The sequence below is a fragment of the Chenopodium album genome, chromosome 11 (genome assembly GCF_948465745.1).
Source record: "Chenopodium album chromosome 11, dcCheAlbu1.1, whole genome shotgun sequence".
In the NCBI taxonomy this organism is placed as follows: domain Eukaryota; kingdom Viridiplantae; phylum Streptophyta; class Magnoliopsida; order Caryophyllales; family Amaranthaceae; genus Chenopodium; species Chenopodium album.
This window is the reverse complement of record NC_137844.1, coordinates 9173571-9189689: the sequence shown is the minus strand read 5'-3', so window position 1 is coordinate 9189689 and position 16119 is coordinate 9173571. Positions and strand designations below refer to the sequence as shown.

At 34.5% G+C, this 16119-nt stretch overlaps 3 protein-coding genes across 3 annotated transcripts in view; 1 reads left to right on the top strand and 2 right to left on the bottom strand.

Annotated features, from left to right (window-relative positions):
- The window catches only part of LOC145567345 (DExH-box ATP-dependent RNA helicase DExH14-like), a 38883-nt gene extending 36288 nt beyond the window's left edge, over nucleotides 1-2595 (top strand). The window contains exons 44-47 of the mRNA XM_081626610.1: nucleotides 253-423; nucleotides 1347-1493; nucleotides 1877-2008; nucleotides 2102-2595. Of these exons, the coding sequence (XP_081482736.1) occupies nucleotides 253-423; nucleotides 1347-1493; nucleotides 1877-2008; nucleotides 2102-2188 (537 nt within the window). The 3' untranslated portion in view covers nucleotides 2189-2595. The remainder of the gene's footprint in view (nucleotides 1-252; nucleotides 424-1346; nucleotides 1494-1876; nucleotides 2009-2101) is intronic.
- A 245-nt stretch (nucleotides 2596-2840) lies between these two features.
- Nucleotides 2841-6133, bottom strand: LOC145568502 (flavonoid 3'-monooxygenase-like). Its single transcript, XM_081627926.1, has 3 exons — nucleotides 5597-6133; nucleotides 4625-5077; nucleotides 2841-3635 (listed from the first exon to the last, which is right to left on the bottom strand). Exons 1-3 carry the CDS (start codon nucleotides 6047-6049, stop codon nucleotides 2988-2990), a joined length of 1554 nt encoding a protein of 517 aa, XP_081484052.1. The 5' UTR covers nucleotides 6050-6133; the 3' UTR covers nucleotides 2841-2987.
- Nucleotides 6134-10002: 3869 nt separating this feature from the next.
- On the bottom strand, nucleotides 10003-12953 carry LOC145568501 (chaperone protein ClpB1-like). Its single transcript, XM_081627925.1, has 3 exons — nucleotides 10710-12953; nucleotides 10422-10619; nucleotides 10003-10323 (listed from the first exon to the last, which is right to left on the bottom strand). The coding sequence occupies exons 1-3, from the start codon at nucleotides 12945-12947 to the stop codon at nucleotides 10030-10032; spliced, it is 2730 nt and encodes a 909-aa protein (XP_081484051.1). The 5' UTR covers nucleotides 12948-12953; the 3' UTR covers nucleotides 10003-10029.
- Nucleotides 12954-16119: the final 3166 nt, after the last annotated feature.

Sequence of the window (16119 nt, the reverse complement as noted above, 5' to 3'; positions counted from 1 at the left end):
AGCCTCAAGAACTGTTTCCTAGCTGTGGACCTGTGGCCATCCCATTCCCTCCCCAAAGAAGGAAAAAAAAGAATCTGATGGTTTAAATAGTAAAGTCTGGAAGGATGTGTCACTGCAACTTTCATTCTTAAAATCCTCCTGCTGCATTTTATGTTTAATGATTAACTGTGACCTTCCTGTGGTGTTCAATAGATATATTTCTTCTTTTACTCCTTGCGAAGAATTACTGTTAAAAGTTTCTTTGGTTTACAGGGGTTGTGGTTTGACAATGGTTCTGCTTTACAAATGTTACCCTGCTTGAGCAACAATGTTATGGTTACACTCACAAGACAAGGAATATCAAATGTGCAGCAACTATTGGATGTTCCTAGGGCGACTATGCAAGGTCTACTTGGAAGTTTCCCAGCTTCAAGTTTATACGAGGTAGAGCAATGAAAGAGGATCTCTCACTTGCTCGCAATTTATTTTATTTTATTTTTTGAATTTTGGACATATCTTGAAATTAGCATTTAGGCATCTCATTATTGCTAACTGTGTGGGCTTATTAGCTATATTGTAGTGTGGGTGATGTTGAGGTGTGCAAACATTAGTGGTTGAGTAGCTGAGTGTGTAGGTGATTATATGTACAAATGGAAAAGAAAAGGAATTTGGCCAATTATGAGTGAGAAATACAGAAGAGAGGACAATGGGTTTGAAATTTTCTGTTTTCTTCTTGTGCTTACTCTCCAGGGTAAATGTTCTGTTCAGAGTTGAATTACTGTGTAGAGCCAAAAATATTCTCTGGGAAGATTTGAAGCTACAGTTATCTTATTATTATTATTATTATTTTTTCTAATATATTGCATTTGTGAATAAGTGGCATCAACTCAAGGTTGCCAAGAATCTGTTCCTGGGGTCGGGATTGTTTTAGGTTCTCTTTGGTCTTGCAGTTGTCTCATTTACTGCAACACTTTTTGATGGTTATCAAATGCTAGTAGTAAGTCGAGAAGCTGCAGTTCTCACTGATTAATAGAGGCATTGATAGTTATTCTACTCTTTTTTTCTTGGGATATTTGTACTCAAAACATTGCACTCTGTGTATAGCACGGGATAAGTTCTCATGAATCAAACCTGGTAATTTCTAAATTTTCTTGATTTTGGAATCTAAGCCGCAGAGGATGGGTAATATGTGTTTGGTGGTTCTATGTTCTTGTCTCTCACCAATCTGCTGCATTTTGTGTGAAGTTGCACAATGTTTTATTTTCTACTTAAGACTGTTGAAACTTGTATGATTTTGTTTATTGTTCTTGCTCTGTTCATCCTTTTCCAAATTTATGTATGACTTACATCTTATTCATTTACTTCAGGATTTGCAAAGGTTTCCTCGCATACATGTGAAATTGAGACTTAAGAAAAAGAATGAAAGGGCGAGTTCTAGTTCTCTTAATGTGAGGTTGGAGAATGTTAATGCCAAGCGAAAGACACCACGAGCATTTACTCCTCGATTCCCCAAGGTAAATCTTTAGAGGCGGTGATTTGTATTGGCCAAATGTAAATTTGTTGTTTGAACTGATCAAAACTGGGTTTGTTTTTTTATTTATTTTATTTATTTATTTTTTTTAATAAAAAAATATACATAACCCCTAAGACAAATACCAGCCTTGTTGCTGAATCTATATTTCTTTTTGGGATTTCTAAGCTGTGGATTCTTCAGTCCATATGATATCAGGCTTTGTTAGTTCTAAGTAATATGTTTACTATTTGGATGAAATGTGGGCTAGTGCTAGATTCAGGCTTAAAAGTTTTACCAGCATCAACTTCACAAGATCAGCATGTAACCACTGTGTACTTCTAAAATCAAGTTTACCCGTAACACAAACTGAAATTATGTTAACAGGTTAAAGATGAAGCGTGGTGGCTTGTACTCGGAAATACTGTCTCTTCTGAGTTATATGCATTGAAGAGAGTTTCATTTGCAGACCACCTGGTTACGAACATAGATTTTCCGTCAGATTTAGTCATATGCCAGGTACCTTGATTTTATCAAACTAGAGAATAATATGCCTTAATTGATAGCCAGCAATTATTTCGTCTGAATTGATGTCTTTCTTCTTTTATCCAGGGGTTGAAGCTCATCTTGGTCTCAGATTGTTATCTTGGTTACGAACTGGAGTACTCTTTGGAAGAACTTCTCAAAGATCAGCCTTGAGGAGTCTAGTAAGGTGCCAATTTCAAGAGCCAATGTGCCTGCTTTAAGTCAGTATTTTCTGATGTAAGGGTACGGATTTCTCATCTGATCTGGAATTTTCATTTGGCAAGTTTTATGTTGTTTTAAGTTGTATGCACCGTAAAAGAAAAATGAAAAAAACTGTATGCCCGATGAAGATCTCATCAGGGAGAATCCCAAAAGGCCTTGCCAAAGTCATCAAATGGAAAATGCATCCAAGTTAAGTTGTAAATACTCCGTGTATGGTTTTCGATCATTGGTCAGAACTGTTTTTATGCTTTATACAGTGTACTGAAATGTCAAATACAAGACAATGAAGAGTGCTCTTTGCCTGTAGAGTGTATACCATATCTTCAAATCATGAAATGAAATTTTGGCCATGTTTACATAATTACAAGTTTCGTTAGTTCCCATCCTACTCTACTCTTTACAGTGCAATTCTTATACCCAATTGTTTTCACTATTACAGATTTACAGACTTATAATGTGAATTTCAGAATGAGGTAGAATTGCCTATATAAGAAGAGGATTATATTGTTATTTTGTACCTCTTTCTGTGATTCTGTCAATCATGTTATTACTTTATCAATTTGATAATTGAGTCGAAATCTTTAAATCAAGTAAGCAAAGCATGTATACCTCATTCTGTGATTCATATAGTTATTTGATTGAAAGTACAAGGAACACTCACATGCAGAAAACAAGTGCAAGTTCTAGCTATAACCAAATTCAATATGTAAAATGCTTGGAATGCTACAAATTATCTTACTGAAACACCACTTTAGTATGATGCTTTATAGGCAAGGGCAGGCAGCCTAGGTAGTGGATGGACCATCAAGGGTTCCTTCCGTTGCAAGGTCAGACCATAAGCCTCTTCCATATTCAACTTCTCAGCCACCCACCCATTAGCCAACTTCCAGTCAAAACCATGGACCAAAGTGGCTGTCAATAATTGAACCATACGAATTCCCAAGCTCATCCCAGCACATATCCTCCGCCCTGCCCCAAATGGAATAATCTCAAAATCATTACCCTTGACATCTGCATTAGGCCTCTCACCGTCCTTTAAGAACCTCTCAGGCCGGAACTCTAGCGGGTCGGTCCATACATTTGGATCACGCGCAATGGCCCACACATTGACCAAGAGGGTGGTGTTCTTAGGGATGTAATAACCGTTGATTTCACACGACACGGCTGAAATTCGAGGGAGGGAGAGCGGAGTCGATGGGTGGAGCCGGAACACCTCCTTGATGACGGCTTGGAAGTAAGGTAAGTTAGGGAGGTCTGATTCATTAACAAGTCGGTCTTGACCCACAACTGAGTCTAGCTCTTGTTGAACTTTAGCCAAGATTTTTGGATTACGGATTAGTTCTGCAATGGCCCATTCTGTTGTACTTGACGATGTATCAGTCCCTGCTGTGAACATATTCTGTCACAAGATTAAAGTTAAAAAAGAAATCAAAAGTTTATGTTATGTAACTAAGGGTCTGTTCACTTCAGCTTAATTTCAGTTCAGTTTAGCTTAGCTATAATCAGTTCAGTTCAACTTAGCTCCAATCAGTTCAGTTTCTAATTTCCTTCTCTCATAAAATATTCAGTTCAGTTTAACTCCAATCAATTCAATTCAGTTCAGTAAACGTGAACAGTCTCTGAGTACCAAAAAATTTACAAAAGCTAGGAAAGAATAAAAATAAGATCGTATAAAGCTTAAACACCAAAAAAAAAAAAAAAAAAAAAAAAATCCAATTTCCAAGTTTGTAGAAAATTAGAATTCTTCTATTTTCTCTTATCAACCAAACAAGCACTCATTTTTATTTTTTTATTTTTTTATTTTTTTTTTTTTGACGAGAAGAAAAAAAATTGATTGTTGATACACCAGAACAACGACGTCACTCCAAAGTACAGTAATTAATAATGGTTGATGTTGTCAGACGATTAAGTGAATAGGACTGATAAAATAGAGCCAAGAAAAGACCTCTCAAAAACGACTTGGGGTGACCTTTAACCAATTTGGCTGTTTGTAAGATAATGATAATGACGTTGCACCTACTACACAACCAACGACGTGGGCCTTAAATTGCCACTTCAATAATGTACAACTTCATCTGTACATGTCAATACGGAGTGTTTTTTTTTTTTTTAATTATTATTATTATTCTGCCCTCCTTGGTATATATCTATTTTATGTATTTTCAACCGTATTTTATTTAAATAATATTATTTATTAGAAATTATTAATTTCTAAGCTAATTTGCTTGACTAAGCTTGATTAGTGAATTATCATTTAATAATTTGGCTAATGGCTTGAAAATTATAAAAAATTACAAGCTAATCCTTAAAAGCAAACTATTGAAGCTGACAAGCAATTATAGCGATACCATATATAAAATAAAAGATAAAAGTTGTAGACGTCATTACCAAAAGTAAGGCCTTGATCTCAGTGTCAGTCAATTTGCCACCCTCACCATCACAATTATCTTTCAAAGAAATCAAAGTGCTTAGGAAATCCCCACCAAAATGATCACCCTTTAAGTTAGCCTTGTGTTCTTCCAAAATGGCACCTAGAAAATTGTCAAACCTCTTATGTAACTTCTTCATCTTAGAAGCAATCCCTTGCAAGTCTAGCCATTCTAAAGCCGGCACGAAGTCACCGATGTTAAATTCTCCGGCAAGGGTCATGACTTCCATCACCATATCCTTGAATTCCTCTGATTTTTGATCACTTTCGCCCGTGCCATCGCCAAAAACTCTCCTTCCTAGCATCACCCTTGATAAGGCATTGGTGGTGCACACATTCAAAAGTTGTCCTAGTTGAACTTGTTCATTTGATTCTGCCTTTACTAGTGCCTTTGTAAGTATTGCCACTTCCTCCTATGTATGTTCCAAATATTATTGGATAAAACAAAAGGTTAAATTCCAGTCAAATTAAAATAATTCTTCAAATACATAAGATAACATTTATGATATGTAACAATTTTTTTTATTTTTTTATTTTTTTATTTTTTTATGATACAAGATATCACACTTTATATAGATTCATGTGTAAAGAAATTTAATTATTGTGGTAATTCTTCAATTAGTTGTTACTAAATTAATTACTAGATCAATATACAATGGATGAAACAGTTATTAATTCCGGAAAATTAGAGTATATTGCTACTATTAAGCTCATCTAGGATCAAGCATGATTTTACTATTTTTTTCCACCTACTTACATAAATATTTTGCCAGCCAATACAAACTTTGCTACGTTCTTTCTAGGAATTGACCCACATTTTAATGTGGCACCTTAATTGTTGTACGACCCAAAATAAAATAAAATAAAATAATAATAATTTAACAAAAATCAAATATTATGACTTAAAAATTATAAATAATTTTAAAAAGAACCTGACGAATTGGTTTGTAATCTTCCATAGCCTTAGCAGAAAACAAGTGAAGTGAAGAAATTTTCCTAAGTAACCTCCACCTTTGACCATAAGGTGCAAACACCAAGTCTTGGTAGTTATATGCTATGTACTTTGCTCCTGAATTTGGAGGCCTACTTGAGAAGTTTGCATCATGGCTCTTTAAAAACTGTGCCGCCACCGAAGCCGAAGCCGCCACCACCACATGGACGTACCCTAGTCTCATGTGGAGGAGTGGTCCATATTTTTGTGCTAGGGCAGCCAGTCCCTTGTGTGGGACTGGCCCCATGTGTGGGAGGTTTCCCACTATTGGCCACGGCTTCGGCCCCGGTGGAAGCGGCCGGGGGAACCGGTTCCGAGTGATGATGGTGGTGATGAGGTAGTAGATGAATATGGCTAGTGCAATGGTGTAGGAGGTTAGTTCTAAGGGTGACATGTTTACTACTTTGAGGAAGATATATGAAAAATGTATTTGTAAGTAATAAAACAATGATATGAAAGTGAGGTACTTTTTTTGTGAAGAGTTAGGTGTGCATGTGGAAGGTTGTTATATAGTGAAGGGACTGGGGAGATATTCTTGGGGGTTAACAAATACTTTTTTTTTTTTTTTTTTCGGAATACCTACTTCAGTTATTAGGTCGTTGTTAAATTAAGATTATATTTATGGTTAATGTATTAATCAGCTATATGCTATAGTGATTATGGAATATAAACGTAGTTAAATCAAAACTAATATGGAATGCAACATGTTGCGATTGGATTATTATTATAAGATTTTAGACAAAAATTTTAAAATGATTAAATTTATACCTTTTGCATCTTATATAAAAAGTAAATATTATTCAAGTCAGTAATTATTCAAGTCACAACTTAAACTATTTTCATATGTATTTTTTTCAATTTAAAAAATTGCTTTATCATTATAATATCATTAATATGCTATTAATAGCAAGATTTAATTCATATTTGAATAAAAACAAAAAAAAAATTAAGTAGCTAGTAGCTGTAGTTATTGCCAAGATTTTGTTATTGGCAGGAAGATTTTGCCAAGTTGAGTGGAACAAATTACAAATAAGATATTGTATATGAAGGTGGTGGTTGTATTGTGAGTTCCATATTCTTTCTAATAGTCTTCATTTCTTCGTGCCCATCTTACAGTCATTGAGATTGCCACGTGACCACCAAAAATAAACAATTAAAATAGTGCAATAGAGTATAGAATTTGGAGAATACTTCTTAATTAGGGCAGCATATGATGCTCAATTGTTCATAAATAAGCTTGAATTGGCATAAACTCGTTTAGTAAACAAACCAAACTCGAATATGTTTGTGTTCGATTCGTTTATATTTGTGAGCACTCGATTTAATCTGGTTGATTGATAACTTGATTATGCTTATATATATGCGTGTTTATACGATCATTTATAACTTCTTCAAATTAAATTTAGTAAATATCGATCGTTAACGTAAGAAATTTCTAATTTCTAATTTACAAAAATAAAACCTTTTTTTTAATCAAAATACTATTCCAAAATATACAAGCTTAGTCTATTGACTTTTCAATTTAGATTAAATTAGAGTTCAAATGAATTAAACTTGGCGAAATTGGCCTCAACAACACGAACTTTTAACAAGGTGCAAGTAGCAGCATGAACTTTGACTAGTAGCTATAACAACACAAACTTCTTCATTAGGTGCACAAAATATCATAAATGAAGCCCAATACCAAAAAAATTACCGAAGACATGGTATCTAACATTTTATTATCATAAAAAATCGTCTGGTATTGCGTGCCTAGATTTGTATGTGGAAAAAAAAAATTATCAAACGAGGTTTTGGAGATCAAATTAGTCAATTTTGAGATCAAATTTATTAAAAAAAATTACAAAAAACATCGATTTCCGTGCTATAAAAATGTCTCGGTTAGGGTTTTGGGTCAATTTGAACCTTGAGGACTAAATATGATATCAAAATTTGCAAAAATTTAATAAAATATTAAAGATTCCACGTATTCGATAAAATTTCTGGTCCTAGGTTTCATTTATGATATTTTATGCACCCAATGAAGAAGTTGGTGTTGTTACGACTACTAGTCAAAATTCATGCTGCTACATGCACCTTGTTAAAAATTTGTGTTGTTGAGGCCAATTTTGCCATTAAACTTATATATACTAGGCACTTTCATTATTTTATTCAACCCACTTTTTGTTTGAATCCCTTTATCTTTATTTATTTTACCCTCTTATTACAACACAATATTTACACATATACACTTTCCCTTCTACCTTTACTTAATCTACATTATTTCTAAAATCACCTACCTTTCTATCGCATCTATTTTATTTTATTTAATTTTTTCTTATACATATTTATAATATGGAGTAATGTATATCTATACAATTAAAATAGAGAGTGAGAATAACTCAAGTGGCTAGAACTTACCTTCCTGTCCTAGAATATTTTGGGATTAATATCGGCAGATGGAGCAAAGTTGAGATTAATAGTGACAATCTTTCCAAAATAATAATAATAAAGGTATTAATATACCAGTAGTAATAAAGTTAGGCTCCCTTAAAAAAAAAAAGGTTAATAAAGTTAGGCATATTGAATTTGTCCTACCAATAAACTTAATTGGGAAAAAAAATAAAAATAAAAAATAAAAAATAAAATTGACAAGAGCTTAATTTGATAAATTTGAATATTTGATTGCTCCTCGTATGAGATAGGTGACTAGGTTAGCATATATCTTCCACACATTCTAACTACCCCTCTACTCCGTATGACGTAGCCTATTCTAATGTCGTACTAAATCAATTGTTTGGACATTGACGAGAAAGGTACCATTAACAAAATTATTATACTAACAGTTTTGATCTACATGGTAATTGGTAAAAAAGACCTGTTATAATTAACCTTGAAAATTGAGAATCTAAACCTATAAACGACACTTCGAGAATACACTCTTCACTGTCAGAGTGTCTACCAGCTAACTCAATCGAATTAACCTGTAACATATTCTACACCAATAGCACAACTCTTCTTACCCATAAATAAAAATAAATAAATAAATAAATATATATAAAAAAAAAAAAAAAAAAAAAAAAAAAAAAAAAAAAAAGGTAGCCGAGATGTATAAAGAGCACTTCCATTCACAATTTTCACGACTACACTCTCCACAAGTGCTTGTAAAAATTATACAACACTGAATACCTTCATACTAAAAAAAAAATCAATTTACCTATACACATTACTATTATTTATAATCAAGTAACTTAATTAGTTAAAGATTTCAAACACAATATTTAAAACCTCAAACAAAATCAAATTTCGGCTATATCACTTCCTCTTTCTCTTTCTACGCAAAATAAAATATACACAATGTGTTTCTGGAAACAAAATGCTCCTAGGAGTCTTAGGTAATAAGGTATATCAAGGTGCCCTAAATTTATTGTCCGAATTCCCCAGATGTCCTTCAGCTCCACCTAGCAAAGGGATGTCTGAGGGCTCCGCTTGCACGTCCGAGAGCTCGGCCTATAAAACAAGGAAGGTTAGCTGCCCCAGGGGTGTGACCCGGAAAAGCCCCTTCAATGCTTAAGTCAGCAAAGGTATTCTCTAGAGAGAAAGTAGAGAGAGAGTGTGCACTTTAGAGAGAGAAGGAAAGAGAATTAGGAAAAAGTTCCCTTCATTAATGAATGATGAGATATTTATAGATGTACTTTCAGGTGACAGAAGTTGTACTTAATTGGACATATTAAGGGTAAATATGTACTTTACAATGATTAATGATAGGCTAAATTATAGAAGGCTATTTTTATAATTTCAAGTCACTGGACTTAGGACGATGAACTTGGCCTAAACACAATGCATGCTACATCTTGTACTTTCAAGCGTTATGCACTCATGCTACCCGTTATGATACCATTGATATGCTTTATGAGTTTAAGAACAGAGTAAATGATTTTGCCTATTCTTATTAATTCTTGTATTTACCACTGCATTTCCAAAGTTAAGCTAATATTTACACTAGGATTTGAAGTTGCAAGACTTGCAACTAATTATTCGGAGATACCTAATATGGAGAAGAAAAAAAATAGTAAATAATAGCCTGGATATTAGATTTTTAAAAAAAATTGAGAAGATTTAGTAGGGGTCCTAGGGGAAAATTAAAATTCCATTAAAACTGACAAAGGGTATAAACTTCAACTCACAAGAGTCAGAATTTTCCCCTTACATAGTTACATTTACTGTCCTATATACAACTTGAAGCCAAAACAAACAGTTTAACACCCACTACAGATTGAACAACGTTACATAAACCTTTTTTTATCAAGGAAAATCGTTAATCTATGAAATTAGGAAAAAAAAAAGCCCATAAAAAGGAAAGCTTTCATCATCAATTCATCATACTTGAGCTCTTCAGTCTACCATCTCATCATCCTCGTCATCAAGTTCCTCGATCTTTAACTTCTTTGCAGCTTGTGTGGCGTTACTTCGTGGTCCATTAGGGACTTGAATCAGGACCTCAGCCCTCTGTCCAGTTGCAGCATTAACCATCCCACCAGTTTGCTCCACGCGGTACACAAGTCCATCCATCCCAGCATCAATGAAGACGGTTGAATTCTCATCAATTTCCTCCTTGATGAGCATTTTCGACAATTCTGTGACGACTTTCTTTTCTAACCACCTCCTAATAGGCCTAGCACCATATACCTAATAACCAGAAAGATTAAAAAGTTAGTACAAAAAACATTTACAGAATGTTACAATATTGAAGAAGGAAAAATAGTTAGGACACCAGAAATACTTACTGGATCGTAACTCTCTGCTAAGACGTAATCTAGAGCACCATCTGTAACTGCCAAGGCAACACCCCTCTCAGCAAGACGTTTAGCCACATCCTTCATTTGCAGCCTAGCAACCTTCCTTAGTTGCTCATGTGATAGAGGATCAAATATTACAACCTCGTCCAACCGATTGAGCAGTTCAGGCTTGAAGTGTCTTTTCACCTGTGCAACATTGTTAATACATTCATTCACTAATTTAAGGTAAAAGATTTAAATCATACAAAACAATATTTGGAGTTGCGAAATATTTACCTCTGCCATAACTTTCTCCCGAGCTGCCTCCATTGTGCTCTTGCCCACAAGTCCAGCAAGGAGATGCTCAGCACCAAGATTAGATGTCATGATGATCACCGTGTTCCTGAAGTCAACAGTCCGCCCTTGCCCATCTGTCAGCCTTCCATCATCAAGAACTTGCAAGAGAGTGTTGAAGACAGAAGTGTGGGCCTTTTCAACCTCATCGAATAATACAACACTGTAAGGCCTTCTTCTGACAGCCTCTGTCAGTTGTCCTCCTTCTTCATGGCCAACATACCCGGGAGGAGCACCAATCAATCGGGCCACAGAGTGTTGCTCCATATACTCAGACATATCGATTCTCACCAGCAAATTCTCATCATCGAAAAGCTGTTCTGCAAGAGCCTTTGCAAGTTCAGTTTTCCCAACACCTGTTGGACCTAAGAACAAGAACGAACCAGTTGGCTGTTGAGGTCTCCCTAGTCCAGCTCTAGATCTCAGAACGGCTTCTGCAACAGATGCAACTGCACTGTTTTGACCCACCACTCTTTGGTGCAATTTCTCATCCAGGCCAATTAGCTTTTCCTTCTCATTCTCACCCAGTCTTGTGACTGGAATACCAGTCCATCGGCTCACCACTTCTGCAATCTGCTCTGGCCCAACAGTTTCAGTCAACAATTCAACATCGGTAGCATTAGATTCCAATCTAGCAATAGCTGCCTCGACTTCCTGGATTGCTCCATACCTTAAATCAGCAGCCCTTGCAAGATCATATCTTCTTTCAGCCTCTTGTGCAGAAATAATGAGCTCTTCCCTTTTTTGCTTCAGTCTACGGAGCTCATCAATCCTCTCCTTCTCCTTCATATATTTCATCTTTAGAGGCTGAAGTTTATCCCTCAAGTCCTCAAGCTCCTTAGTAACCTCCACTAACCGTGCTTTGCTAGCTTTATCTTTCTCCTTCTCAAGAGCATGTAGCTCAATTTCTAACTGCATTCTCTTCCTCTCCAAATTATCTATCTCTTCTGGCTGGCTGTCTAGCTGAACTCTGACATTTGCACATGCCTCATCAACCAAATCAATGGCCTTATCAGGCAGATGACGACCTGTAATATATCTGGCGGATAGTTGTGCAGCAACCACCAAGGCTCTATCTTGGATTCGAACTCCATGGTGACCTTCATACTTTTCCTTCAACCCTCGAAGGATACTGATCGTATCAGGAACGCTAGGCTCAGCAACATACACTTGCTGGAAACGCCTCTCAAATGCTGCATCCTTCTCCACATACTTCCTATACTCCTCAAGGGTTGTTGCACCAATGCAACGAAGTTGACCCCTGGCAAGCATAGGCTTAAACAAATTTGCAGCATCCATGGAACCTTCAGTTCTTCCTGCTCCTAGGACAAGGTGGATTTCATCAATAAAGAGAATGACTTTCCCTTCAGCTTCTTCCACCTCTTTCAACACAGCTTTCAACCTCTCCTCAAATTCACCTCTGTACTTGGCTCCAGCAACTAGAGCACCCATATCCAATGCAATTAGCCTGACATCAGAAAGGTTGCTCGGAACATCACCGCTCACAATCCTTTGAGCCAGGCCTTCAACAACAGCAGTTTTACCCACACCCGGTTCACCAATCAACACAGGATTGTTCTTAGTCCTCCTTGATAGAATTCTTACAACCCTCCGAATCTCCTCATCACGGCCAATAACAGGGTCGAGTTTCCCAGCCTGCTCAACCAAATCACGGCCATAAGTTTTCAAGGCTTGAAAAGTGGTGTCTCCCGTAGCACTTTCCACTTTCTTCCCATCCTTCCCACGAAGCTTCTCAACCTCAGCCTTCACTCGGGCCATCGCAATCCCAGCCTCCTTGAGCAGATCAGAAACTTGAGAATCCTCAATAATCCCCAAAATCAAGTGATCAACAGCCAAATGCGAATCCCCACGAGATTTCTGAAGAGACTGAGCACGTCGAATAGCTTTCATGAGAATAGTGCTAGCTGGCACCTGATCAGGTGGAGGACTTTGAGATGGAAGATTCTTAATAGCCCTCTTGAACACTCTTTCCACCGAGTTAGCAGCCTCATCACCGCCACCAGCATGTGACACAGCTTGGCAAAAGATACCACCAGGTTCACCAATCAAGGTGGTGGCAACATGAAGTGGAGTAATCTGTACATGTCCATTGCTCAAAGCCAATTCATGAGCAGCAAGTAGTGCCTCATTTGTCTTGTGGGTAAACTTATCAGGATTCATATTCGATCACCTATCGTGCATTGCACACAAATAGTAAGTTCAACAATTCACTAACAAATTACAAATCCACAAACCAAAGATCACACAAATGCAACCAAATTATAACAACTCATAGACCATTATTCACAAACCAAAACACCAGTAATATTAGATTTTTCAATCGAAATGCAACCAATTATAAAATTATACCTTTCGATTATCAAGAAATACTAGATCAATTAACTCACAGTGCGATAAACATCCTCTGTATAACTAATTTATCAGTAGTAATGCAATACAGAAATCAAATTTCAGGATTAAACCAACTCAAACACTATAATTCTGGCTCAAATCCATTAAAGCATTAACATTGATGATTATAATGTCAAGATAATCAATAATTCCAGCATTCTATATAAAATTATACAAAATTCGAACAAATTGAAACAAATCATACATTTTCAGTGTAATTAAGAGCTACCAAAGCCCTAATTTCACAAAAATGATTAACATTGAAGTTTTCCAGTTTATTACACTACAAGTCTACAACCAACAATTATACAAAAAAGTAAGAACATAAATAGAAATTACACTCAAAAACACTGTTTCAAAATTCAAACTAATAAAATGTTAATCAAAATAATTAAACATAAAAGTTATAATCAAGAAACAGAGCAGAAACAAAACAAGATGAATCAAAATTCAAAAAAAAAGCAGACATTCAAAGGAAATCAAACATGCAAAATAAGAATGAAAACAAACAATTAAAATCCAACAGAAAAGTGCAGGAGAAGAAGCAAATACCTTTGAGAAACAATCGAAAAGCTTGGAAATGAAATTTGAAGACGAAATAACTGTGAATCTCTGATAGAAGAAGAAAACGATCGAAATTGAAGAGCGTAGTATGAGAGAAAATGTGAGTTTGAATTGATTTAGAGAGAGGAGAAATGGAGGGGTTTTTGATGAGGAGAGACAGAGGAGTCTGGAAGTCGGATGATTTTCCTAGAATTTACTAGAATTTTCATCATTACTTTGCGCCTTTTTTTCTTTTTCTTTTTTTTTTTTTTTTTTTTTTTTTTTTGGTAGAGGGGATTAAAATCATTAAATACGGTACGTCGGTACTTTGTTCGTTCTTTTTTTATCTAAAAATAGGATAGTATATCCAGGTGTGCATGAAGCACCCGAAAAGCGAATAAAATATACGTTTATTTGATAAAAAAAATTATACCGTGTTTGACATAGAATATACTTATGTTTGATATGTTCTTTAATATATGTTGATCAAATATGTTTTTTGGGTTTCAATAATATAAAGTATGTTATTTGAATTTGGCATGTATGTTCTTTAAGGTAATGAGTGACACACAAATTTTTATATTTTTTTTTATTATCATATATCATTTTTTTTTAATTATTGTATGTTCTTTGAGTTTGATCAGTGTGTTTTTCGGGTATGAATTATATGTTCTTCATATTATAACTTATGTTCTTTTAACTTATTTTATTTTGAATTTTGAAATTTGAAATTTAATTTGAAAATGAAATCTTGAATTTTTTTTAGTTGAAAATATTTTAGAGAGAGAACTAAAATTATTATAGAAAGTTGAATTTTTGGAGAGAGAAAACTATTTTTAGAGAAATGATATCTTTGATAAAGATTTTTTTTCCGTTATATGTAATTTTTCATAAAATTTTAATAAATTTTTATCACGTTCTTTTTGTAATGTCTTTATGTTCTTTAATAATGCATTTCAGTGTTAAACACAAACATGTTCTTTATCAAAAACTTGCATGTTCTTTTTTGATCATTTAAATGTTTTTTTTCGCCTTTTTTTATATTTAAAACGTATTATGTATCATTTTTTATCTTTTCCTTTTCATTTATTTAAAACGTATTATGTATTTACTCCGTATATAGTCAAACTTACAAAATTAGAAATTTTAATGGTGAAATTAGAGAACATGAAAAAATACAAATGGAAAGACAAAATGACCTTTTATTCCCGAAATTCACTCCGTCTTAAAAAATACGGAGTAGAGTAGTTCTTGTTTTCCTTTTTAGATGTTATACAATGTTGTTTTGATGTTTTCATTTTAGTTGTTATCTCTTTTATATCCCTTACTTTTCACTCCACTATCCCAATTATAAGTAAATCTTGTTATATTAAAATCAATATAACCTCCTAAAATTATGATTAGATTAAAATGTACTCTTGAAACAAAAAAAAAAAATAAAAAAAAAATAAAAAATAATATAAAAACACCCAGGTTTGGTACAACCATGGGTATTTTCAAATTTTCAACACATTTTAATATATTTTGCTCATTTAAAAATTTTAAAAATAGAAAAAAATATAATATCAAATGAGCAAAAAAACTAACTTTAAATGCACCTACTTCTATGTACACCAAAGGTATTGCCATACTCGTCACGGCTATAAGGAACAAGGGTCCCTCAGATATTTACCTTTTATGGACGTTGAAGGAGATTATCAAGATTGGAAACACTTTTCAGCATTGCATCCTCAAGGTTGATAGAACGGAAGTTAATCTCTCCCACCATATAACTAACCAGTGCCAGTTAATCTCTCCGTATGTACGTATTTACTTCCTCCGTTTTTTTTTACTTGCAACACAGCCTTGTGGCACGTGTTTTGAGGTCGGGTTTATGTAATGTAAACGGATAAATTATTCATTATAATTTTTACAAATGATACTTAACCCTATTCTAATCTTCTTGTAAAAATTATATTGATAAAATCGCTCGTTTACCCTCACTAATCATCTCCTAAAACTGTGTGCCTAAAAGGTGTGTTGCAAGTAAAAGAAAACGGAGGAAGTATATTTTTGGCTTATTGCAAATATGCAACTTTGCAAGGCATTGGTCCCCAGCAAAAATATTAAAAAAATAAATAAAAAGATATTGAAATGGAAAAGCCTAGATTGAACCGGAACAGATGTTAGCTACTTTAGGAAATAAAAATCAGTGGGCAGTTTTCTAGATGATTCTAGAACATGGGTCTTTACCAGACTAGCTGACTACGTGGCCATATAAGTGACATATGGATTAAAAAGCCCAACTGTCATCAACCATATTACTCACCAAAATAAAGAAATACCGAATTCATATATTTATGTACTGTCTGAAATCGGTATAAGTTTATGTACAGTTTTATTTGATCTGCATCTACAG